This window comes from Eretmochelys imbricata, chromosome 10 (genome assembly GCF_965152235.1).
Source record: "Eretmochelys imbricata isolate rEreImb1 chromosome 10, rEreImb1.hap1, whole genome shotgun sequence".
Taxonomy (NCBI): domain Eukaryota; kingdom Metazoa; phylum Chordata; order Testudines; family Cheloniidae; genus Eretmochelys; species Eretmochelys imbricata.
Window position 1 is genome coordinate 47,216,746 of NC_135581.1, and position 26,212 is coordinate 47,242,957.

The 26,212-nt window shown below is 45.3% G+C and overlaps 1 protein-coding gene across 2 annotated transcripts; it reads right to left on the bottom strand.

The window, feature by feature from the left end:
• On the bottom strand, positions 1-26,139 carry SCAMP2 (secretory carrier membrane protein 2). Of its 2 annotated transcripts, XM_077828338.1 has the most exons (10): positions 26,009-26,139; positions 18,096-18,176; positions 17,105-17,194; positions 16,533-16,676; positions 14,507-14,624; positions 9,515-9,643; positions 8,645-8,797; positions 7,826-7,934; positions 4,319-4,436; positions 1-2,379 (listed from the first exon to the last, which is right to left on the bottom strand). In XM_077828338.1, the coding sequence occupies exons 1-10, from the start codon at positions 26,063-26,065 to the stop codon at positions 2,233-2,235; spliced, it is 1,146 nt and encodes a 381-aa protein (XP_077684464.1). In that variant the 5' UTR covers positions 26,066-26,139; the 3' UTR covers positions 1-2,232. The 2 variants fall into 2 exon arrangements, with proteins under 2 accessions (XP_077684464.1, XP_077684463.1); XM_077828337.1 differs by lacking the exon at positions 16,533-16,676.
• Positions 26,140-26,212: the final 73 nt, after the last annotated feature.

Consider the following 26,212-nt stretch of genomic DNA (forward strand, 5'->3'; position numbering starts at 1 on the left):
AAGGTTGGGGGTTAGGTTTATTTTGTTTTTTATTTAAGCACAAAAGTGTGACTTGACATATACATTTTTACATGAAAAGATTAGAGAGGGAAATACATCAGAAAGGGGGGGATTTTAAAGTCTAATTTTTTCATCATCATGTACATTCAAACAAGTGAGAGGCTAGAGGAAACCTCACCAGGTGCACTGGATCAGCTCGAACAGACCTGGTTTACCATTACCCTGGAAGGGGGGTGGTTAATGATGACCCAGTCACTATTTCCATATAACACACACCATGGAAACTAACCGCTCCTTTGTTCACATGAAGCACTTTGCTCCTCCCAATTTTTCCCCTGCCCTTCATCTTCCTCAGAGCCCACAAACCAAATGGCCTGGGCCCTAATCTGATAGGGATTAATTAACTATGTTTTGATTAGTTAACCAGATCAAATATGGATGTAAGCAAACCCCCAAGGGTCCCAATTCCACAGTAGACTCCCCCCGCCCCAACTCCACTCAATCCCTCTGCAGAAAGAGCAAAATTCTCAACAGACTGGGTGGCACGGACGCCAATGATAGCAACAGCAAGGAGCAAACAGCTCAGGGTCCTGGAGGCTGGCCTTTTTCTTCTTTCTAGACAGGCTGAATAATTACTTTGAACACACTTCAGACCAGGAGCTTCCAGATGCACTCAGCAAGCCCTGAAGAGTTTCCGTAGCCTCTGAAGAGAGAGGCATCAAGGCTGAGTCTGGGGAGGAGTTTCCGCATCGCACAGCCACACAGATGCTGTCATCAATTATAAGCAATTTGCAAATGATCACACCATTATTTTCAGGGCTTTTACCCCCTCTTTCCCAGCATTCCTGGATTTCTTCAGTGCATAGGAGCACTCCTGCTTTCCCCTCTCCTAATCCCTTTTCAGCCTGCTGGTGGAGAAGTGAATCTCCCCCACACTTTAGAAAAGGGGCTTGTAAGACCAGGATACTAAAAATTCAACACCCATCAAGGGGTGGGGAGACAGAAAGCAGCTGGTGACGGGCAGGTATTTTTTTCATTGCAGAAATCACAAATCTAAAGAGAGCAGATTCCACTCCCCCATCTCAAGAGCTCTCAGGAGTGCACCTCAAGAACTAACCAGTTGCTCAAGGTCAAACACAGAGGCATGCAGTCCAGAAAAGATGGCAAGTGCTTCCAGCAACAGCCCCGAGAGGGTTTTGCACAGACACTGCTTTCAAAAAGGAATATGCTGCAACCAAGACTTCTCTCTCTTGAGAAACGTACGAATTTCCCCTGGAATCATAAAGCGCCATGGGACGATCCTCTCAAATGTGGAGAACAAGCTGGGCAGGGAAGAGGAAGGGCCAGCTGCAGGCATATGTAGTGTTCTGAACCTGGCACCACACTCACAAGGGGCTGAGCAAGCTGTATAAAGTCTAGATCACTTCCTCTCAAAAAAGGTTTGCTGGCTCAATTCACTGCACCACGTCCTAAATCCCATGGGACACATACCCAACCCCGCAGAGTCCCCCATGAAGCCGCTGGTCTCTCAAATGCTGCTACAGTGGCTGGTGAGGTACAGAGATTATCCCCACCCCCACAAGATTTAAGGCTATGGTGAAGGCTGCACTCCATTAATTAACCCTCCATACATCTCCTGGGGGCTACAGGAATAAGATTCCATAATACAACCTTGGGTAGGACCCTCCCCCAAGGTGAGAAAAAACAGAAGCGGGAGGGAGATTTGCATCATGATGGGATGGCAAAGAACAGTTCCCCAACAGCACTCTTTATGCCACACGTTAACCAGACCCCATGGGAGCCAGGCACTAAGAGGTTTCAAACAAAGGGCAGCTTTCTCCCTTATTATTAACACCCACAGCATGTAAGTTACAAAATAAATCCTTCAGAGCAAAGCCCAATGGAAGAGTTGCTAAAAAGTGACGAGATTCCTCTCTCTATCACTGGAGCACGGGCAAGCAGGAGAGGTAGTAAAAGAAATGTCGAACCTGTCCTGGATAAGGAGAGCTATATTTGATTTAAGAGAATATTTCCCTATCCCCCCACCCCAAAGCAAGGAAAGAAGAACTAGTCGCCAGAAATGCAGACGAGCTGATGCTACAGAGACCTCTTCTCATCTCAGCAGCCGGCGTCGTGGAGTTAGCATGGTGCCCGTGGAAAGTGCATCTTAAGATCAGGTTGTGATGGAAAAGGAAGGGGAAGGGGGCACGGTGGAGGTGCCCGTGGGAAGGGCTAGTTTCCCCGGAAAGCGCCCTGCGCAGCTGAAGAGGCAGCCCCGGCAGCTGCGTTCTGGAAGTTCCTGTTGGTGAGGATGCCTTGGGAGAACTCTTCCTGGGCCCTTTGGAAACTGGCTCCTGTCCGGCGATACAGAGAGTGCACCTGAGAAAGGAGAGAGAATCTGTCAGCCAAAAGGACTCTCCCTTTTGCCCCAGCACCACCTCTCTACGGGACTTCCGGCCGCTGACAGAACCTCAGGACAGCACACAGGAAGCTAGCAAATCCCTCTCCCTCTAGTTCCATCACTAGCTAGCCTTGCAGGCATGAAGGGATGCCACGAGCAAAAAGAGAGGCTGGCAGCCAAATCACATCCAGTACCAGCTGTGGAAGATTCAGGAGGAGGAGATCATCACTCATTACAAATTAGAGCACTCAACTCAGCAGAGGATGAATAACCAGGGACCTCCTGACCCCTAAACATTGTGGGTCACACAAGAGACCTGGGTATGATGGTACTTGATGGCACAGAGGCGGACATCATCCCAGGAGTCATTTAGGACTCAAGGAGGCAGCGACTATGGAATTCACTCACGCCCCAGCCCTCCACCTCCAAGATTCCCCAGGTATCAAATCAGTTGCCTTTGATATCTGGCAAACATTCATCCAGATACTGCAGGAGGAAGGCAGGTGGGGCGTGTTTGGAGCAAAACTGGGACAACAGGAGGTAGATGTGTTTCCCGGACAGCAGGCTGTAGAGGGAGGGAACTGGCTCATGGCTGCAGGGGGCAGACCATGGCATAGATTAAATGGGCACCATGTGGTGGTGATGGTTTTGAAGTATTTGGCAGAGGAATGTAAGAATTACTTTCCCAGGTCAGCCCAGTGTCCCATCTCCAAAACTGGTCAGGACCAGATGCTTCAGGGGAAGGTCCAAGAAGCTTCTTGATGGATAATTATGGAATAATGTGCCCATAACTGATGGGCTAGGAAGAAGCTAACAAGTGGCGCATTCCCTGAACCAGGAAGACTCACAGCCCTTATATATTTTATCCTTTCTCATGATCCATGTAAGTGTTTGATCTTTTCTGAAATTCTGCTTAGCCCTTGGCCTGAGATCTTGGGACAGTGAACAGGTCAATTATGCACTGGATAAAAGTGTGATCAGAGAGAGATGAGATTTCTGTTCTCTAGCCCATTTGTTATTTTGTCTACCTCTACCACATCCTCTCTTTAGACTAACCAGTCGCTATCTTTTCACTGACTCTTGGTATGGAAGTCTCTTGCGCATAGCTGTAATCTTTTCCACCACCCACCCCTGCTGTACAGAGCCAAGCACAGCACTGCAGGCCAGGCTGTACCATCTATCTCATTCACAGGGTGGCAGGATCCTGCCAATGTTCTTTTCTTTCCTATGCTTTATGCATCAGGGCATAGTTTGCTTTTTTGACTGCCATTACACACTGAGCACAGGCCTTCAGTGACCCATCCCCAATGAAGCCCAAGACTTCTCAAGTGGTTGCTGGGTTCTAGATTAATTGTAATGTCTAAGACCAGTTCATGCGATGCCTGCCAGTTTCATTTCCCTGCCTTTGTCAATGTTGAATTTCATCTGTCCTCATACTGCCCAGTCTCCTACTGTGTCTGGGTCCCTTTGAACTTCCTGACAATCTGTTCTAGTCTCAATTAACCTAAATGGCATCTGCCAATCTTGCCACTTCACTGCTCTCCCCTGCTTTTCTAGATATTAAATGCTGGCCTTGTGGTAACCTTTTGCCATATAGAAAACAGACAACATATTCCTCCTACTTTGTTGTCAGTCTCTTAGCTAGTTTCTCACCCACATGATTACTTATGTTTCCATCACAGCTTCTTGTGAGGGACTTTTACAAATCCAGGAGGAGGAACAGGAAAACATGCCTTCCAAAAGCTCTTGACAAACTTGCTACTTTCATCCTTCCTTCGAAACTAAGCTGGTTACTAACCACAAAAAACTCTAGAAGAGACTATGATTCAATACCTGGAAATCCTTTGCTACTGGTGGTGAGCTGCCCCTAGGATGCAGGATCTAAGTTGGAGCTGCTCTTGTCTTTCAGTAACTTACCTTCTTTAGGAGGAAGAGTGAGAGGACAGCACACAGCGTGAAGAATGTAGCCACCACCATCATGATTATGGACACAGCCAAGTTTGTGCTTGTCTCGCCCAGAGCTGCAATCCAACCACTGTAAGAAAGAGGGCTCATCACATGAAGAGTACCAGGTATACACAGGGACAAGAGAACAGACAAGACTCTCGGAGAGCACTAGGTTACTCGGGTTATTTGATGACAAGAGGACTGAGGGACCAGAGAGGACATGCAGCCAAGTGGAGCTGCTGCAGGAATATCAGACCACAGGAAAAATTCCTTACTGAATTCAGTCTCTTGCAGGAAGTTACCCATTCTAGATGCTAGACTAGCTTTGAAAAGGACCACTGAGGTGCCTTCCCATTCCCTTGTACAGTTCCCTTCTCACAGTGCAGTCTGGGTTTGTCTACACAGCAATGTAAGCCTAGTGGGACTCAAGTCAGCTGACCCGTGTCAGGGAACCCTGGGCTTCAGTGTCTACACTGCATTTTCACCCTAGGTTAAGGATTTTCAGACCTGTGCTCAAACCTAGGGCTCTGGCATTCACACTGCAGTGCATGGACAAGAGTCAAAGTAACCCTATCCCACAGTGCCTAGCCCCCACCCCCATGTCGACATTCTAGCCCTAGGAAGGTGGTGCACTGTGGGAAAACTCTACTGCCCACCCTGTTTCCTAATTGTGGTGTTGCTATTGATGGGACTCAACTGCCCATGAGGAGCACAAGTTCATCAGCTACATAATAAGCGCCTCTCAACAGAATGGCTGTAGTGTGAGAAGGCTTCATACTGAACGGCCATCGAATCTGAGAAGTGGGCTCTCCAGCTCTAGGCGGTCACAGTAGTGGGAAAATCCCCAGGTGTCCCTGTTCTGAGGAGAATTAGGACATCAGGCTCCAGGGCTGACAAACTATTAAACTGAAACTTTGCAATTCTTAAATTTTAAAATGGGCTGTTCAATGACGGTGTCTTTGGTTGGTTGGTTTTTTATTTGTTTTGAAGTTTGAAACCTACAGTTTATGTCAGAGGAAAAACATGCCCCTCCCCCCCGCCTGGCTACTGCTGGCTGCAGAGCAGTGAAGTGCCTCCCTAGGGCTTGGGGTGCAATGTACTCCAGCAGCCCTGGGGATCCCTTATCCCTGCCCCCGCTGTGCCCCAGGAGGCAGGGATAAGGGCTCCCTGGGGGGAAGTTTGGGGGCTGGCTCCCACTCACTGCCCTCAAAGTGCAGGCGCCCCTGCGCACACAGCAGCAGGGAGGACCTGGGAGCCACGGACAGGGGGTGCAGTGGGACCAAGCAGCTACTGGCATGGAGGGAAGCGGCAGAGCTTCTGACTCAGCATGGCTGGGGGGGATGACCCCCAACATCCTGGCAACTGGGAGCTGCCACCCACTGGTCAGCTTTGCTCCCTGCTCCTGGCAATCTCCGTGCACCAGCGAGGAGCCATAGCAGGATCAGGGAGCACAATCAGCCAGGAAGTAATGGTGCTTCCGGCCGCTGTGCTGGCTGCCTGCACTGCTACTCCTCTGCCGCCAGGAACTCTGGGATATGTCTGGAGGACTTCTGGGACCCAAGTCAAGATGGGGCTGTGCGTGCACAGGAAAGCAATAGGGCCTGGACCCTAGGTCCCAGCTTAACATGGGCTCGGACCCTCCAGCCCTGCAGGGTCCTGGGAGCCTAGGTCCAAACCCTAAATTTGCACAATTGGTGTGTGGATGCCGGGGAGGGGGCTGGGGGGGGGGGAGGGGGGGAGGTTCGGCTTGAGCCTGGGTTTACACTGCTGTGTAGACATACCCTAAAAGTAAACCCAATGTGAAACGCGCACACACAAATGGTTGCTAGCTGGAGAAGAATGGCCAAAAGCACAGTGGACTTGGGAAAGGAGGAGAATCACTGGGCCACGGTCACAGAAAGGTACAAAATCCAACTCCAAAGGAGTTAACATTGTGGGACTTGAGGCCCAGAATGCAGCTGGGGCACTTGTTTGTAGCAATTCTGACCCACTCATTTTCAGAAGCAGTCTGTCTGACGCCTGCACAGAGTATTATGCTAACCCTGCCTGCCTCAGATATCCTCCGCATATGGTTATAGGCCCCACACTAGTCAGGCTCTGCTGCCATGCATGAATCAAAGCACTTGGGACCTTCATAAACACCTTTATGGATAAAGTATTCTTGTAAAATTCTACTCGCTAGTTTATCATGAGAAAGAACAAGCAAGTAGATTTCTAGCCTGGCCAGTATTTTCATGAGAGTCTTGCAAGGCTGGGGAAATATTTGTGAGGAGTGGAAGAAACAAAGAAAATAGAATGAAGGAGCACAGTGTAAGAGCTGGATAAAAAGCTCCTTAGTAGATGCCAGTTCCTGAGATTAATCCCTGGAGTTCCTTATGGCCATATCCCTGATAAAGTGCAAAGGATTAGGACTACTAAGACACCTAGCTAGAATCCAGAATTATCTATTTGGACAAAGGTCCTCCTCTCACCGTTAGAAAAGGGCATTTAATTTCAACTGCTAAATAAACTGGATCATCTTTTGCCAAAGGAGACTGAGAAGCAATTGGCGAGAAGGAAATATTTGACGTGTCTCATTAGCTGTGTATTTTACACTGTGTTCAAGTAGCATTAACCACAAATCACATTATTTAGCCACTGATGAAAATACTGTCTGTTTGGGAGAGGCTCTCTCTACAGATCAGTGGGTTCTTGGGAACCAGAGTGCTTGCCCAAGTCAGACTAAAAATGGAGTTCCGACTGTGACTCAAAAGGCAGTGATAGGGTCAAAGAACCAGGAAAGGGATGGAAGACTTTGCCCAGGAGCCATTCTCCAGGCTGTGGGCAAAAATAGGTTGCGATTTCACTGCAGTTGTTACCTGAAGGTGCCCCCACAACTAAGCTCCCAGCTCTGACCTTTTCACTATTCTTCACATGCATAATGTTAACAGTGGGGGAGGGTGGGGGGTGGAGCTGGAAAAAACCACCCCACTTCTGTCTCAGTTTAATTTGCAGCGGCACACTAAGAAAGCTCTGCTCTTGTTTTACAGGGGATCAGAACTGCTGACAGATGGATTCTGGTACCCAGTCTTTAGATTATTAGCACATACTGATCTATAGAACATCACCTCCACCAAAGCAGGCTACATGGGTTTTTAGAGTAGCCAGACAAGATTTCCATTGAAGCCGTGGCACCACATAGGCGTAGAAAGACATTTAGAAATAAAGAGCAGGAGACAGCACAGTAAGGAGTGATTGGGAACTGTCAGGCAATATCAGCAGAGGAAATACATGCCTTTGACTTGACTAAAATAGGAAGCGTGGCAGAGAAAGGCACCCAGCTGAACTCTGCAGAAGCCATGCACGAAGAGAGAAATGGAAGAGAACAGACAGCTTTAAGAACAAAAAGCAAAGAACAGAAACTCTTCAGACAATTGCAGTCCTGTTGAGAAGGTGCCAGTTCAGGGCTGCATTGCACACACTGTAAGTCATGCTTACCTGTCTCCCCAGCCAGGAATGCCAACTGCCTGGATGATGTAGATTGCAATTTGGCAGAAAAAGATCAAGAAGAAAACAAAGAAGCTGAAGGAGCTGTCAGACCTGCAAGGTGAGAGACGGGGCGAGTGAAATCCAGGAATCCCCAGGACAGACGCACGATACAAATCACAAAAAAGCATTTCATAAATAAATGGGCAACAATCACAATGAACCCTCCCTCCAGCTGACGATTGCATGAAAGGTAGGGATTGTGGCACCAAGAGGAAGCCATGCAGCAAGAGAATTAAACACAGGGGCTGCAATATGCACTCACTCATTCCATATGGTATGTATGATGGTAAAACCCACATACAACCCGTCTGCTTTACTGGGCTACTACTGTCAAGAATTTTCTGACCATGAATAGTAACTAGGACCAAATAATTAGCTGGGGTTTGGACACTGGATATGTGTTAATGTCTCATTGACAGGCATTTCCGAGTTAGTTTAGGTTTCTACTGTCTAATGTGGCACATTTAGCCGCAGTCAGATGATCTTTCACTACATCCATCTCAATAGGTTGTAGATTTTAACGTGAGAAGGGACCGTTAACATTATCCAGTTTAAGCTCATCACAGTGAGCACAAGAAGATCAATCTCTCTTCCACACCTGCAGCACACACCCCCAACATTCAGTCTGTAAGGGAGGTTTTGGTCTATCTAATGTACTGAAGACTTGGAAAATCCCCCAGGCATACACATTATGATCAGATTAAACAGCACTTCCTCCCAGTAATGGCCATATCCCTGTTAAACTGAAAAACTGTACTTGCCTGAAAGCCTTGTAGATGGGTCGATACCAACAGAGGAAAGCACAAGGGGTGAACAAAACAAACCACAGGATTGAGAGACCAAAGTCTACTCCTCTGTAGGAGTGGATGGTGAACCATGCCAGGCAGGCAAGCAGGTTTAGAAGCAGGGTAACTGAATGAACTGTTCAGGATGAGAGAAGAAAGGAAACAGATGAGTAATCTCTCGGAAAACCCACAAAGTACCAAAGCATCACTGCCCTCTCATGGACCACAATGCACAACATTGTCTATAGAAACTAGATAGCATGTGAGCCATAGTTTCAGCATTTCCCTTCCCTATCAAGGGCTGTCTGCAAGGAAAGGTGGATCTTACTGTAAGGGTCCCATCTGATACTGCTCCTTATCTCTCCAGCCTAAAGGCTTAATTCTTCTTAACTGCCTGCTGGGGCTGTGATTATTTCCCACCTAAAGTAGTAATCGTGTGGGATGTTGTAGACAGGCTGTTAAATATCAAGAGGGGAGCAGAGTTTGGGTTCCCTGATGCATTATAGTTAAACACATCCACCATCCTTTCAGATTCATAGATTTCGTAGTCCAGAAGGGACCATTATGATTACGTAGTCCTACATAACACAGGCCACAGCATTTCATCTAGAAATACCTGCATCGAGCCCAATAACTAGGCATTTAACTAGAGTCTTTTTTTAGATCTGTCTTTAAAAAGCGGAGGACCAGGATTTTACAGCTACTAAGGTCACCTACAGATGACTTCAGCATCAATAGTTGCTATGGAAAAGTCAGCATTTGATAGAAAGCCTCCTGAGAAAGAACCATTCAAAATTGTCCTTCTAGCTCAACACTGTTTCCCCAATTGTGCCAGTTATAGGTGGTTACTCACGCATCCACAAGTAATACAGCATCTTGCATGTACGCTGGTGATCGGCTGGGATGTCTGCAGAGAAGTCCTGATAGAAACATGGCTTGATTGGACACCTCTTGGGAAAGGGTGGCCAATTGTTCTGTCTCGCTATAAAAGGAAACAAGGAGAGATCCCTCAAGAGATTACCCTGGTTCGACAGACTCCCTAAAGCACGATAATTCACAAGCAAGCAGACTAGTAGTCAGTATATATTAAGACTGTACTCTTGAAGATGATGCAGCAACCAGACCATGGCAAGAAATTTGATTTGAATAGTCTGAGCCTTAGAAGTGAACCTGCATCAGGAGCTTCACTCATGGATGGATAAACACTGCTAGGAACCTGACACCAGTGAAATAGGTCAGGTGTTGTTTTAGAGGCCTCTGATATCTTGGGGGTTAGGCCAGGACTGTGGAACAAACCCCCGCAGGGACAAAGGACCATCACAAACCTCATCATCTTCCGCTCCAAGTGCGGAGCGCACTTCTTGGAACTGCCTTCTTTAACACACATAGCAGTGAGTACACACACAAAAAACCCTACCAGAATCTAAACACTACGATACACTACACACAATTCTCGTCCTTAGCCACGCATGACAGGTGTCACCCACTTTGCTTAGTGTGCTACTGAAAGGTACTCAGATGAGACTATATCAAATTACATTACAAAAATTCCAATAAAAGAACATTAAGGCTGCAAAGTCAAACATCCGAGTTAGGAAACGTCAGAATTAAGGTTACTTGTGCAACCTTAATTTGGTCTTCTTGTGTGTTACAATAGTCTTTAATTACATGATCATACTATTTGTTCCCCTGCCTCATTCAGTGAATGGGTATTCAATATTACTTTGAATTGTCCTCATTCAATGTGTGGCTGTCACATTAATTTATCTGCACAACATCCCTGTGAGAAAAGGTCATGGCATTATTTCCATTTTACAGTTAGGAAAATGCGGAAGAGAGATTAAGGCCAAAGTTGTCAAAAATGTCTAATAATTTAAGGTGCCTAATGTGAGACACCTAGGGCCTGATTTCCCAGAGTACTTAGCATTAGGGCTGTCATGCGATTAAAAAGATTAATCATGCTGTTAAACAATAACAGAATATAATTTAAATATTTTTGGATGTTTTCTACATTTTCAAATACATCGATATCAATTACAACACAGAATACAAAGGATACAGTGCTCACTTTATATTTATTTTTAATTACAAATATTTGCACTGTAAAAAACAAAAGAAATAGTATGTTTCAATTCATCTAATACACGTACTGTAGTGCAATCTCTATCATGAAAGTTGAACTTACAAATGTAGAATTATGTACAAAAAATAACTGCATTCAAAAATAAAACAATGTAAAACTTTAGAACCTACAAGTCCACTCAGCCCTACTTCAGCCAATCACTCAGACAAAGAAGTTTGGTTACAATCTGCAAGAGATAATGCTGCCCACATCTTGTTTACAATGTCACCTGAAAGTGAGAAGAGGTGTTCGCATGGCACTGTTGTAGCCGGCATTGCAAGATATTTATGTGCCAGATGCGCTAAACATTCACGTGTCTCTTCATGCTTCAACCATCTTTCCAGAATATGCGCGACCATGCTGATGACAGGGTCTCCTTGGTAACGATCCAAAGCAGTGTGGACCGACACATGTTCATTTTCATCATCTGAGTCAGATGCCACCAGCAGAAGGCTGATCATCTTTTTTGGTGGTTCAGCTTCTGTAGTTTCCACATTGGAGCGTTGGTCTTTTAAGACATCTGAAAGCATGCTCCACACCTCACCATGCTCAGATTTTGGAAAGCAATTCAGATTCTTAAACCTCTAGTCGAGTGCTGTAGCTATCCTTAGAAATCTCACATTGGTACCTTCTTTGCATTTTGTCAAATCTGCAGTGACAGCGTTCTTAAAATGAACAAGTGCTGTGCATCATCTGAGACTGATGTAACATGAAATATATGGCAGAATGCAGGTAAAACAGAGCAGGAGACATACAATTCTCCCCCAAGGAGTTCAGTCACAAATTTAATTAATGCATTATTTTTTTTAATGATCAGCATCAGCATGGAAGCATGTCCTCTGGAATGGTGGCCGAAGCATGAAGGGGCATACGAATATTTAGCATATTTGGCACGTAAATACCTTGCAACGCTGGCTAAAAAAGTGCCATGCAAATGCCTGTTCTCACTTTCAGGTGCATTGTAAATAAGAAGCAGGCAGCCTTATCTCCCATAAATGTAAACAAACTTGTTTGTCTTGTAACTGGCTGAAGAAGAAGTAGGGCTGAGTGGCCTTGTAGGCTCTAAAGTTTTACATTGTTTTATTTTTGAGTACAGTTATGTAACAAAAAAAAAATCTACATTTGAAAGTTATACTTTCACAATAAAGAGATTACACTACAGTACTTGTATGAGGTGAATTGAAAAATATTTCTTATTTTTACAGTGCAAATTTGTAATCAAAAATAATATAAAGTGAGCACTGTACACTTTGTATTCTGTATTGTAAGAAAATATATTTGAAAATGTAGAAAAACATCCAAAAATATTTAATAAATTTCAGTTAGTATTCTATTGTTTAACACTGATTAATTGCGATAAATTTTTTTAATCGCAATTACTTTGAGTTAATCGCGTGAGTTAACTGCAATTAATCGACAGCCCTACTTAGCATTAGATATCACTTTATATTAGAGCCAAGGAAATAATTGATATTTTGGTTCTGTGGCCGAACAAAATTAAAAAAAAAAACAAAACACCATTTAGTTTCTAACCAAAACTCAATTTTTTGTTTTTTCTTGACATGCGGGAAAAAAAACTGTTTTGATTTTAAAATGTCAATTCAAAACAGCGTTTCAAAATGAACCATGTTGATAGTTCCAGGTTTCTTCTTCAGGATTTTTTTTTTTTGGCTAACACTATTCACCCAATTTGCAAATAGTTTCGGTGCCCCCCAAAATGCATTTTTCAAGGAATTTACTGCACCACAAAAGTTTCACCCAGCTCTACAGTGTGTCCAAAGCACAATTCTAGCTGGTTTCAGTTGCAGTTGTGAGTGCTCAGCACTTCTGTAAATCTGGCTCCAAGTGTCTTATGTTGTGCATCCAGAAAGTTGAGGAACACACAATTAGCGGGCAACTGTGAAAAGCTTGTTTTAAGTGACTTGACAAGCATCACACAGGAAATCTGTGGCAGAGGCAGGGCTAGAATACCACTGTGGAGAAATGGATTGTATTTCCTTATCAATAAGACTCTCTCTCTTCTTCTGCAATTCTCTGCTTCATTCACTACATGTACACAGTGTAGTTGTAGTCAGTTGGTCACAGGATATGAGAGAGAAGGGGGGGGTGAGATAATATCTTTTACTTGACCAACTTCTGTTGGTAAGAGAGACAGCTCTGTAGCTCAAAAGCTTGTCTTTCAACAGAAGTTAGCCCAATAAAAGATATTACCTCGCCCACCCTGCCTCTCTCATTGATTACACATATTCCAACTTCTACAACAAATAAGGCGAGTGTCCCAGACAACTATCTCCTTCATTACACACAATCCTGCTGCATTCCCAGGGCACCATCCATCCTATACAGTGAAAGGGGCAAAGGTTCTGTGGAAGAAATAGTACGTGATCATGTAATTAAAGACTATCAGTGTGTATTCACAAGGGGGCTGAATTACAGTGACACGGGCAACCTAATTCTGGCATTTCCTAACCTGAATGCTTGACTTGGCATTTAAAAAATTGTTAAAAGATTAAGGCTACAATCTCCTAATTTTTAAAAACACTGACAAAAATCCCATTATGCGGAACCATACTGACCACCAGCTTGAGTCATCAGCAGGCTTCAAACCTTTAGATCTGCAGAACGGACCACTAACACTTGAGCTAACAGTGTAACTGGAAGTAGTAGCAGGCTGTTATCCTCTGTGTGGACCAGCTACTAGAAGGGAATGAGACAGATGCTTTGCCAGTGAGTTCTGCAGTTCTTTGCTGACAGCAGAGGAACAGAAACTCAGGGCTCCTGGATGTGAAGTCTAGTGGTTATAGACCCTTCTTTCCCTGTGCCTTCTTTCTCTGGGCTGCAGTATGCTCAGTACAGACAGACTCTTCTGAGAATTTTGCTGCCAAACTAACAAGGGTCTACTGAACATGTGCCAACAGCCTTTTCAGAGGCTCAAAATTGGCCAAATTTTAGTGAATTTTATGGGGACTGACACCAGGGCAACTATGCTGCCAAAGCGTGGAGCAACAGAGCTCCATAACAACAAGACGGTTGAAAGAATATTTTAACATGGATAAAACGAGGAATTTTTCCTGAACCTCATTCTCAGAAATCACTGAATCATTTTAGCTAAAATTTTCCAAAAAAAGTTAGCCTTAGGCACACACACAGCACGGACAATTTTAGCCTGAACAGTAAAAGTCTGGCAAAGTTATAAGCAACTGAAAACAGGATCTTATAATGCAGGCAACCGTAACTGCGGATGGTACCACAAACTCCACCTATAATAAAACAGCCACTTACAGGTGAGTGCCTGAGAACATCAGCATGTGCATGAGACAAATGGGTAAGAGGTGTCACATGGTCTAACGGATTGAGTATGGGACTGAGCTAGGTAGCAGTCCCCCTACCCTGACACACACACACACACACACCATTATAGGAAAAATGAAGCACAAAGTCCAATTGGATCAAGGTTACATACAGCTGGTCTCCTGAATCCCAGCCTTTAGCTTTTATCACTCTCCCCCTTGTGGGATGCCTCAGAATTGCATTAAAACGGTGTGTGTAAGTTTCCATTGCTGTGGCACTTAGACATTTCTCATGCAAACTCAGCCCCAGCACAATATAATGGGGTCCGACACCCTTCAGAATGCACAGGCCAGGGGAACTCTTGTACACTTGGGCTTAGACAGGTGTGATGCACAGTATGGGTTCTTAGACAGGGAAAGAAACACGACTCACAGTTAAAGTTTGCTGCATTACTCTGCAACTCTCGCTCCTTCCTCTCCAACTCTGCTGCTTTCCTCTCCAGCTCCTCCTGTTGGTAAAGGAGTCCATCCTGGGCTGCTGAGACTACAGCCTGCATGGAGAGTCACCAAAAAGCAATCAGAACCAAAGAGCCATTCAGTGGGGAGAGGGTCCCTTCCTAAGGGAAGTGGGGGATGCGCACACACTAATGAGTGTTCCAGCAACATTCAGAAGGCTGAGGACATCTCAGAAGCAGAACATTCATGGTTGGGTCTGAGACCTCCTTCAACTTTCTGCCTGCATCGTGGTAAGAATGTTAGTAATAGATTTCTACAGAATCCACCAGCAGCTCCCTTCTCGTTGCCCATCTCTTCCGTGAGGGTGACTCTGACGGAGTGGGAATCTTCTGGAATATTTTTATGAAGCCGGTGTGTGCCTCAGTTTCCCTCTATACTTTGCATTGCTACCCAGTGGGGGCAAAAGGGTTAACCATGCTGCTGGAACTGCATAGAGACACCGGTATATGTGGCACCTCGCTGTCTGGGAGGAATGAATGGAGTGGGCAAGGAACTGTTTGAAACCGATTCAGATTAACAAGGGGTCCAGAGAGACAGTTCAAGCTCCATGACTCATGCATGGCCCTGCCTGAAGAACAAAGACTGGGGTGGGGGGTGACCAGCAAGGAATACAGCGTGGGCCTCTGGTTCTGGCTGCTCTCCTGGGACTGACTATGGAGGTCAGGAAGAGATAGAGAGCCTGCAATGGAGCTCACTACAGCTTGGCTGTGAATCATGCTGGTTTGGCCAGAATGGTTTATGCTTTAACCTTCATTTCCCTATGCTAACATAGGGACTTCCAGTGCCATGTTCCAGCCGACTAAAATATCCTACTCTGTTCCGAAAATGCTGCTTGGCTGTCACCGCAAATACTGGCTTGGGTTCATTAGTCCCTGAAGACAGGACAAGTCTCTACACAGTCTACTTCAGTTGGACTCACTGGGAAGAGCTCATGGTGTGAAACAGGAGGGTTGGAGCCCATACACTCAGTCTAGGAGATAGTGAGGCTGCATGGCCAAGCCTCAAGGAAGGAGTGGGATCCTTTGGGGTTCTGCCATGCTAAAGGGGCTCCTCCAACAGCCGGTTTAAAGGCTCGGCACAGAACAGATCCTGTGGATCCATGACTCCACAGTTTCTCTGGCAAGTTATTCTACTGTCCAGTAAACCTCATTCTTGAGAGAGTCTTTTGAGCTACTTCATCCACTTTTCCTGTTTGTTTAAGCCCATTACTTTTTGCTGTCCTCACATTAACTATTGAGAATCTCAGCATGCCCAGAAGCTTGTGCTTCTGGACCAATATCCTTTTGCTGCTCTAGTTTAGCTGTTATGCTTTCTTCCTGGGTCTCCTAGAGGCTTTCAGCCCTAGGTTTTGCATTTAAACTCAGCCCAGGCCAGCTATGACCAAATCACTTTCCCATGAAATCCATTCTGTGGTCTCTGAAATGTGTTGCTCAACGAGGGACTGAAGGGAGACAATCACCTACACCATGACCCCCTTCCCCAGTTGACTCAGCAGAGAGGTCAAAGGCTGAATGAACCATGAAGACAGTCTCCCCCTTAAAAGGACGCATTGGTGGGGAAAACTTGCACTGCTGCTACCCCCCCACCTCCCATGGATAACTAGAGGGCTTCAGAGCTGCTAATCTGGGACCTTTCACCAGCACTAAGATAATTTAAACAAAACAAACAAGATAAGAACTCCCTCTCCCCAAGAGTCTCTCTCATTACCCATTTTGGATCCTTTCCAAATTAGCACCAATTTGTTTCAAGAGCCAGGAGCCCAAGTCTGCTCTGGCGGTGAGGTGTAAAGGCAAAGCTAAGAGGTCCTTACAATGAAGAGTAGACAGTGGACTCCTGGGGTTTATGGAGTATGGCGAGTCTAAAGAGAGGCAACCTCCCAACCTGAGATAGGAGATTTTGGAGGTCCAAGAAAAAGGCAGTGAAGCCCTCTCTCTTCTCTGTACTTTGCCTACCTTCCCCTGGATCTCTTTTACCTTGTTGCTATTCTGAGAACTGAAATCTTCTCCTAGCAGCCTCTGTCTCTCTGAATTCTTGCTCGCTGAGATGAACCTTGGCGGCTGGTACTTGGTGGCCTGTCTAAGCAGCAGCTGCAACACACAACTGCACTGTGTCCACACTCACACTCACTTCCTGAAACTAAGCTAACACCGTTAACAAGTTATGGGTGGCACTGTGCGAGAAGGCCAAGCAGAATGGGACAAAAAACAGAGTTAGTTTCAGTAGCAGAGGGAAAGACATGGGGGCTTTACATGGTCTACTTCTCAGAATTATTTGCAAGGCTATTAAATATTCCCCATTGCAATGCCAATCAAAGTAATAAATACAAATGAGGGCAGAGCTGGTCAGCTGCAGCCTCCCATACCCCACCCAAATTAATCCAATCCCTATAGAAAAGTCTTGTTGATAGCCTGTAAGACGATAGAGGCTCGTTTGTATTCCAATAGTTTTGCTTAGCGGAAGCCAAGGTATGAGCTCTACAGACATTCAGCAGAAAGGTGGAGGCTGGATATACTACCTGTGGAGTGGGTTCCACAGATGGCTGTAGGACAGCGGGTTGCGAAGGGCCAGCAGGCTGCGTCGCTGGAACTGTCTGAGCTCCATTTGTCTAGACGAAGAGTGACACAGCAAATGAGCATTACACACTCTGCTCCAATTAGCTCTGGGAATCGCTGAACACCAAGTGCCTTCAAGTAGGTGTGTGCCAAATTGGAAGGCAGGTCTGGAGTCCCAGGAACACCAGGCACCATCCTGCATAAGCATCTTTATTTTATGTTTCTGAATCATGGACTGTGAAATCTGATCTCCCCTGTGAAATCTGGCTAGTGTAGGGAAGGGGCAGGGCTGGGGGCTCTTACCATGCTCCGGTCTCCGGATGCTAGTCCCAGCCAGGCTGGGGAGGGATGGGACTTCCTCTTCCCCTATAGGGGTCGCTCCCTGGGCCAGGTCAGACCTATCTCTGAGAATTTCCCCCAGCTATAGGTAGCTCTGAGGCTGCTGGCTAGGAGCCCAGCTCTGAAGGCAGAGCTGCCGCCAGCAGCAGTGCAGAAGGAAGGGTGGAAATACCGCAACCCCTACAATAGTCTTGCAACGTCCTCTATGGCCCCCTTTTGGGTCAGGACCCCCACAGGTACAACACCGTGAAGTTTCAGACTTAAATATCTGAAACTGTGAAATTTACGATTTTAAAAATCCTATGACCATGAAATTGACCCAAATGGACTGTGAATTTGGTAGGGCCCTAATTATATCCCTTGGCATGAGACTTGTTCTGCTTCCCACTTTGGGATTGCGTTGGCCGTGAGAATTCCTGCAGGGAGCTCATCAGTGCTCTGCTCTTGGGAGTCTCATGAGAAGTGTATTGTGCATGTATGTAACACAGTCACTGTCCAGTAGGGACAGATCTGTGAATGCCTCATTCATCTTATAGTCCCCTCTATCAGAGGACCCAGTTTCCTGATACAACAACAGGTATGTAGATATTTGGTGCAATCACATGAGCCACATACCAGCCGGGAGTTCTCAGAGAAGGGATTGAATTCATCCAAGCTGCCTTGGTTAGCATGTGTCAGCTGTGTCACTGAGGGATCCTGAAAGAGAACAGGGAAAGGGACTTAAGACAAAGGTAGGAGTTAAAGGGAAAAAAAGAGACAGCCTCTAGACAACCTGCTCCACATGTTCCTTATATTTGTCAAGCTAAACAAAACCAGTGACTGATCAGAGCTTCTGAAAGCAATACCACGTCGTAAACACTTAGTGAAATTGAGGCCGAGAGATTAATTTACCAGAGATCAGTCTGCAGCACAGTTGCAACTAGGACCCAGATTTCCTCTCATCCCTGAACTTTACTCACTAGACAACAGCTACCCTGAAGCCTTTTGTAAAAGCTGAAGAAACTGGTAGTCCATGCTGAGATGATGCTGCAGTCTGCCTTTGCATAAGGCTCCAGTGTCCTCAGGATGACAGAGTCTCAATCAAGTGCAACAGAGAGCAGCTGAACCAATTTTCAGGTAGAAAGGTGTGCTAGGTGACAGACATCTGATACCACAAACTGCTTCATGCAGCCCTCTTCTGGAGTACCGAACTATCTCCCAAAGCAGCCATTCTGACAAGGCAAAAAAGCTATGAAGAGTGAGCCTATGGTTTCAGGTTAACTGATCACACTATCATACTTGTAAATTTAAACCCAGATTTCAGCCGGAGTATCAGTTTCTCCTTCCTCCACTCAGTGCCAGTCTCCTTTTGGTCCCTTCCCATAATCATACTGCTATGCAAAACCTCTCTCTCTTCTGAAGACAACTTTCTTCTTCCCTCTGTTGAACATTATTTAACCCAAGTCTCGTGTGATGCAGTTTCTATGAAAGCAGGTATACACAGCAAAGCTGTGTCTTGCTAAAGGTTCTCCCTTTAACAGCCCAGACACTGACTGCTGCTGACCCTCAAGCATCCTTTCTCCCAAAGATAAAATTATGTACAGTTGCTTCTCTGTAGAAGCCTTGCTCACAAACTGAACAGCCATGTAATTTTACCTTTGGAGTTCTGCTTAAGCAAGGTGCTTTCTCCTCTCCAGCAACCAATGTATCTATCAGCACAAGCCATTTTATTTTTGTTGTTAATGGGGCAAAAAGTAATGGCTAGGCTGGGCAGGGGAGGAGGAAGAGCAAAATCAGATATGTAAAGGTCAGCCAAGTTTCCTGTTGATTAAGCTCCATGACTTCAGAGCTGTAAACCCTGGGAAAGCCAATTGACTTGTCTCAAACATACTGTAGGCAGGTCTCTTGCCTTCCAGTACAGCTTTCTGATCAAGTGTATATAAAAAAAGCTCCGTTTAATGGGTAACTTTAGACACATCTAGAGATTAGACACTCCCTGCCTAACTGGTTACACAAGTTTATGAATCACTCCAGGATGAAATCTCAGAAACAGGTACAGGTTCTTAGATGCTGAATTGAATTCACCAGGCAGAATAGGGTTCCAGAAACATTCCAGGGAATCTATATATATGAGCAATTCTGCAGGCAGGGGATTCTCAGAACAAAGGGTGCATGTTCTACTCAACCACTTCATCCATAGGGTGAAGCACATGTGGAAGAAGAGCACCAGTTTAACCAAGTGTGCAGACAATACACCTTCATTGGATTTAACCACAAATGGCCTGGGAGATGGAGCGGTTGGGGGAAGGAAGGAGCCTAAGCCATCAATTTCTTAAGAATTTAGCCTTTTTTTAAATCAAAGTTTCAATTCCTATTCCTTTGTAATCCTAAGAAAACCTTCCACATGTGAACTCTGACAGTGCTGTCTTCCTGAGTGCATGGACAGGTAGTCCTACCCTCTCTGCATCTGTTCATGGCTTTCCCAAGTAGCAAAGTGAAGCTAACAAGAATCTGGTCAGCTTCTACCTGGAGAAGGAAAAAGAGTTTTCTGACTTGTCTTTCTGACATGTCTTTCCTTTCCAGACACTTCCTCCTTCCCATATCACACAAAACTCAATAACCCTCTTAAACCCTGCAAGAGCACTGTCCTTTTCCTATCAGAGACATGGATTCTTGTCTAGGCTAGAATTTAGGTGTGACATGAGGATGCATTAGCTCCCCTCACACTTTAACTTGACCAGTTTTGCACACCTTGAAGGCAGTATGCCTTGTCTACACTAGACTTTGAAAACATGTTAGTTAGAACATGGTAGCTACTGTGGAAGAAAACAAATCCTCTCTCTCTGTTTGGATGCAATAAATCAGACAATTTTTATTTCAAGCAATTGCAGGGGGAGACTGCAAGGCAGGAGTTACCCTGGCCTTAGACAAGTCTCCGAACAACAAGCGGTTTATCACAGATATTTGTAGTTTTCGTTACAGGCATTGACGAATAGCAATTGCACTTTGTTCATACGTTTTCCTTCCTGATATCTTCTTATTATTAATGATTTTCTGCTACAAATACATTCTATTTTGTCTAAAAACAAGGTCAGACAGCTTAGCAATTTTCCATACGCTTTTCCCAGTCCTGCCTTTGCAAGTCTTGCGTTATTAGGGTTATAGTTAGCCTAACTTTTGCTCTGTTTCTAACAGAACCAAGGTGGCTACACTTAAATCTCTTTCTCTCACTTCCTAAAGCACATGGCACAGTGGAGCGTTGTTAAAACCTGTTAAAAGTATGAGATATTTATACCAGGGGTTCCCAAACTGTGGTTTCTGAGTCTGATATTCTGTCAATTCACCTGACAACTTTTTAAGGTGGTATGTGAATCAAAGTTTGGGAGCTGCTAATTTAGGAAACGCTTTCTAGAAGTCATTGTAAGCTATCCCTAGGTTTCAAATCCGAAAGATGAAATGCTTGGTAGTTCCTAGAAAGTACAAGAAGAATTTGATAATGTCAGTCCTTTGAAGCGAGAGTAAGATCTTTTCATTCCCCACATGCTGCTCACGTGAAATGCATGGAAGCAAAAAGTGTTACTTTGTTCACAAGACGCATATTGCTAGATTGCTCTGTGAGATGCCATGAGGAGACTCAAAGATTTACTACCTTGTTTAGCTTCCCATATACAGTCAATAAAAAGGATTTTAGTTCTTTACTTCATGCTGCAGTTTGCAAGCCCCAAATGGCCTTGATCTTGGACCAAACTTTACTAACACAGACTAAAAAACTTTTAGAGACTCAGTTGCAAAGACCGTGTGTTTCTTTTAAAGGCAAGCATCACAAATACATACAAAAAGCTAGTTTTATTACTGTGCTAGCTGATAGAGCCAAAAACTTCTGTGGCTGAGCAAGAATTGGAGTACATCAGGTTTGTGCAGGATGGAAAACTTGTACTCTCTTCTGGTAAGACCTGGAATCTGGGTCAGCTGATAGAATCACAAAGGTAATAAGACAGCTTTAGGAGTTGCGGAGATGAAGGCAGAAGAGTTCACATCTCAACTGGCTGGCTTGAATGTAGAGGTGTTCATGTAGACAGTGCGTAAGCTTAAGTAAAGTCAAAATCCTCCCCATGCTGTTATTGACCATGGCATCAGTCACAATTTTGCACTTGCTATTCTGTATTTCAAAAGATTATCCCACCCTCTTAAGAAATTTGAATTTATTTTGACTATAATTTAAAATGTTATTTATGTCCCAAAGGATGCTGGAGATTCAAGCTCTTATCTACACCTTTGAGGCAAACATGCGCTACTCTGGAGCGATCTGCCATGTATACTGGGTTGCTGGGGAAATTAACAAAAAGTCATTTGGCTGTCATTTTGTGGAATGTACCACAGAATGAGAGTCAGATTTTCAGGAGATCAAATCAAGCACATCTATGAGTGTACAGTGCATTTCATGATTGACCTTATCAGTATTATGAATTAAATCTCCTACTTATCAAGGAAAAGATACCTTGTTGTTTGAGGGTTTGCTGTGCGAGAACCAGAGCAATAGACAGTCCTGAACCTGACTGAGGCCCAAAAGGTACCCTTTGGCATGACAAACCCAAAGAGTAAATACACTGCTGGGGCTTCAGGGGCAAAGCTGCAGAAAATTCAGGACTACGTGTCCAAAGCTGCTATCAGTCAACCACCACCATCATATATCTGGTTTCAATTATTTGAATCCACATACTGTCTAAAGGATTAAAAGTATGATAAAGAATTGGCCCATTAACACAATATGTGAATTGTTAAAATGCCAAACTGGATTAGCGCTATTCTGCATAACCATGATCTAGATTTCAATCAAATGGACAACGTCTATAGCTATTTGCAGTGTTGTGGTAGCAGTGTTGGCCCCAGGATATTAGATAGATAAGGTGGATGAGGGTAATAACTTCCACTGGACCAACTTCTATTGATGAAAGAGACAAGCTTCCAAGCTACAAAGAGCTCTTCTTCAGGTCTGCGCTCTGTGTAAGAACTCCGGGTAGCTCCAAACCTTGTCTCTTCCACCAACAGAAGCTGATGCAATAAAATTTATTACCTCACCCACCTTGTCTCTCTAATGTGTATAGAGTTATTTAGCCATTAGAGTTTTTACTTGAAACTGAAACAGATTACATAGGCTCTCTTCTGAGTCCATCAGACTGCTGGTGGCAGTGGCATTTTCATCTATATTAAAGCAACACAAAATTGAACATAAACCCAAGTGAGAATCACTCGCTTTAGAAAACAGAGAACATGAATGAGAAACCCTGACCCCACAGTCCAAAACAGAACATGCAGAATGCAAAGAAATGTCATTAAACAACACAGTTGTTCCTGTAGGAGATATCTGTACCCTTTCTTTTAATCTGTAACAGGAAATCAGATTGGATGAGGGCCAGGGAAAGTTGTAGTCAGAAGCTACAGACAAGCTTAAGTGATGCTGCTATTTTTCTGATTCCAATAAAGCTCTTTGTTCAGTGTTAGAAGAAAGTGACTTAATTCTTTGCTACAGTCACACTACAATATTTTGTTTTAATTTACTTAATGATACCACAGACTTAAAATTAGGATGAGCCCATTTTCTTGCCAGACAACCAAATTTGAAGCTTCAGCTGCCCTTGGACAAGTGATCAGAATCTTTTCCCCCAGCTTGCTCACTACATTAGACACAGCATGTCCAGAAAAGTTCATATTATACTAGTCACATAAGACAGAACCGCCCCTTCCCGCCCCCAAAAAAGGAGCCTCACAGTGGATGAATAAGAACCCCATTGGAAAAACAGACAGACAATTGAAGCTATCTTTGACTGCATGGAGAGAAGGAATATAAGAAACTGAAGTTATTCAGCAGGAATGGAAAGCATTCCTTTGGCATACACCCAGCGCAAATACACACCTCTGACTTCCTCTGTCACCTGCTTTACATGGATTATTGAAAAAAATTAGAAGACAGAATCTAGAGGCAGGTGACTCTAGGATGGCAATCTGATCTTATTGTTTGAACAATGAGCTAAACTCAAGCACAGCCCGGTTTGGTCAATGATTCTGTGGCAGCATGATGATGCACAAACCAACAGAGTATTTACACGCCCCCGTATGCAAATTGACAATATCCATATTTCCAAGCCACTAAATGTGCCCAATAAAGGTGATTAAAAAAATCATGAGCCACTTCTAGTTCTCAAACACACCCCAGCAAATACTTCTGTTTTCATTTGAGTATGCACAAGATTATTTCTGCTTTCTATACCCCTTGTGTTTATAATGAACTCAAAATCTTGTTATTAAGGATTTTAATTACTGCTGGCTCACCAGATTGCAATATCACAAAAGCTGTCTATGAAATAAGAGGATATGCACCAAGATGCACCTTCCTGTTATACCCTGATACTTTTCTGTCATGTAATAAAGGTAAAGAACTTTTTATAGAAACAAATTTCTGAAATGTGAAGTGTTAACATTTATCTTCACATCTACAGCCATGTTACTCAGGGTCAACAGACTGTTTTTGGAACCCTCCACCAACTCCCTAGGTAAATAAATGCAGGTTTCAAGGCAGCACACACAGACATCAACTCAGCGTAGAAAGAATCCAGGCAACATCTAGAGTGTGTGCAGGATTCCAGAGCACCTCAGAAAGAATTCCTTTCTCTTAGGCTGCCAAGGCTAAACCTCTGTTAGAATACACACTTAACTCTGAATGCTGAGCAGTACTGCCAGAGGAGAAGGACCCCTAGAGCATATGGACATAACATTGCACAAGTCAACACAGAATGTGAACCAACCAACAGCTGCTATGCCACAGTGCAGCAATGCAACTATCTGACAGGAATATTTAACACACCTACAACTCTGTCCTGACACTTGCAATCCAGTGTTGCTAAAGCTTTCTCCTGTACCACTGCATCCCAGTAACTGACACCATGTCATGTACACCCAGAGAGATTTTAATGTCTCATTCACTCATCAGAATAAATTTTGCAGAAAGAAAGCGTGCGCTCTTTGAACCAAGAGCATGGTATGCACATTTACCACAAGAATATGCATGTAGACGAGGCAATGCTGGTACACTATGAGCCTCGATGACTACATCCTAATACTGTCCCATGATCGACTCCCATTCACTTGCACACACTCATTCAATGGGCCTGATTCTCCTCTCACTCACACTGCTGTGTACGCTCCAACATAGAACTGGTTACAGTAAGTGGAGAACATGCCACAAGGTGTCTACGACAGAGCTGGGCCAGTTACAAACCATATTTTCACAATATGGTGGGTGACTGCCAGCGTAACTGAATGGGAGACAGCCAGCACTGGCTGGTACAGCCAACATATTAACCTAATAAGTGGAAATAGCTGCTCAAAAAGATTGGGAACCACTAGCCCTTAAAATACAAAAGGAACAGTGATCTTTCCTAAAAGGGGCCACAGGACATGGATGCACTTGAAATACAGTGTCTGTTCTTAATAAAGACTATTTCCCAAGATAAGCTTCAAGAAGGTAAAAGAGGAAGGACAATCTTGTGGTTAATACACTGGATCTGAGTTCAGTTCCCAGAGTTCCCACAGACTTCCTGCATAACCCTGGGCAAGCTGCTTAACTCTCTATAAAACAGGAGTGATACTACTACTGTTCTCCCACGCTTTGTCTGGTCTATTTAGATTGCAAGCTCTTTGGAACAGAGAGCATCTCTTATGTGTATGGAATATCAGCGAGCACAATGGAGCCTGTCCTCTCAGTAGGGGTCGTAATACAAATAATGCGGTCTCAGATTAATTTAGATCAGTGGTTTACATTTTGCTCATCTATATTTGTGTATGAGACTAAGGCCTAAGCCTGCCCTCGCGCATGTGGTTGCAACACCCAGAAAAGCCAATGGGAGCTTCACAGGTGTGAGCTACACCTGTGAACCACTGGCAAAACCAGGAGCCCGTCACTGTCCCAGCCAATGCCTACTTCTCCCAAGGCACTGAGCATGCCCTAACCCAGCAGGGCTGCGACTTGGAGCAGTGTCCTGCTGGGTCAGGGCCGCAGAAAGGGGGGCTCTGAGGTGCATGGTGGGTGAGGTGCATGGCACTGCGAGGTGGGTGAACTAGGCCCCCCAGACTGTACAGAGCCGAGAGGGGAGCGCACAAGCGGCAGGCACCAGGCAGGCTGTGGCGCTAGGGGAGGGTGGAGCACGGGCCAGGGACCCCGAGGGGGGAGTGGGAGGAACGGAGAGTTGATGGGGCAGGTACTGGGGTGGGGAGGGGGGCAGGGCAGGGCAGAGCAGCGTTGAACCTCCCCGACTTGTTGCTGGGTCCCGCCTCCCCCGATACGCGTCGCAGACCTGGGACTCCCCCGGAGCTGGCACAGCCCCACAGGATCGGGCCTCCCCTATGCCCCCATCAGTCCCGCCCTCTCGCCCCTGATTGGGCGGCGCGGGTCACAGCGGCCCCACCATTGGCAGGCGGCCCCTCGCTCAGCGCCACGTCCTGGCGGTGGGGCAGGGGACGGGGAGCCGCGGGGCTCGGACGCGCTCTCCCACCTGGAAGGGATTCACGTCTACCGGGTCGGCGAACGGATTGGTGTCGTAGGCCGACATGGCAGGGCCAGGGTCAGCGTCCGACTCCCTGCCTGCGCCGCCCGCCCGTTTGTTCGCTCGCTTCCTGCTCCCTGGGAACGGGACACTTCCGGGAGCGAGACTGCGCGTGCGCCCTACTCAGTCTGGGCGGGGCATCGACTTGTCTCT

Bases quoted from the DNA above. Each gene is read 5' to 3' on its own strand.
- SCAMP2 (XM_077828338.1), bottom strand. From the start codon at position 26,065: ATGTCGGCCTACGACACCAATCCGTTCGCCGACCCGGTAGACGTGAAT. The intron at 16,677-17,104 runs GTAGTATATCCA...TGTGTGTTGCAG, and splicing joins CTGTGGAACCCACTCCACAG to CTGCTGCTTAGACAGGCCAC. The intron at 4,437-7,825 runs GTAAGCATGACT...TCTTTCTTACAG, and splicing joins ATTCCTGGCTGGGGAGACAG to TGGTTGGATTGCAGCTCTGG.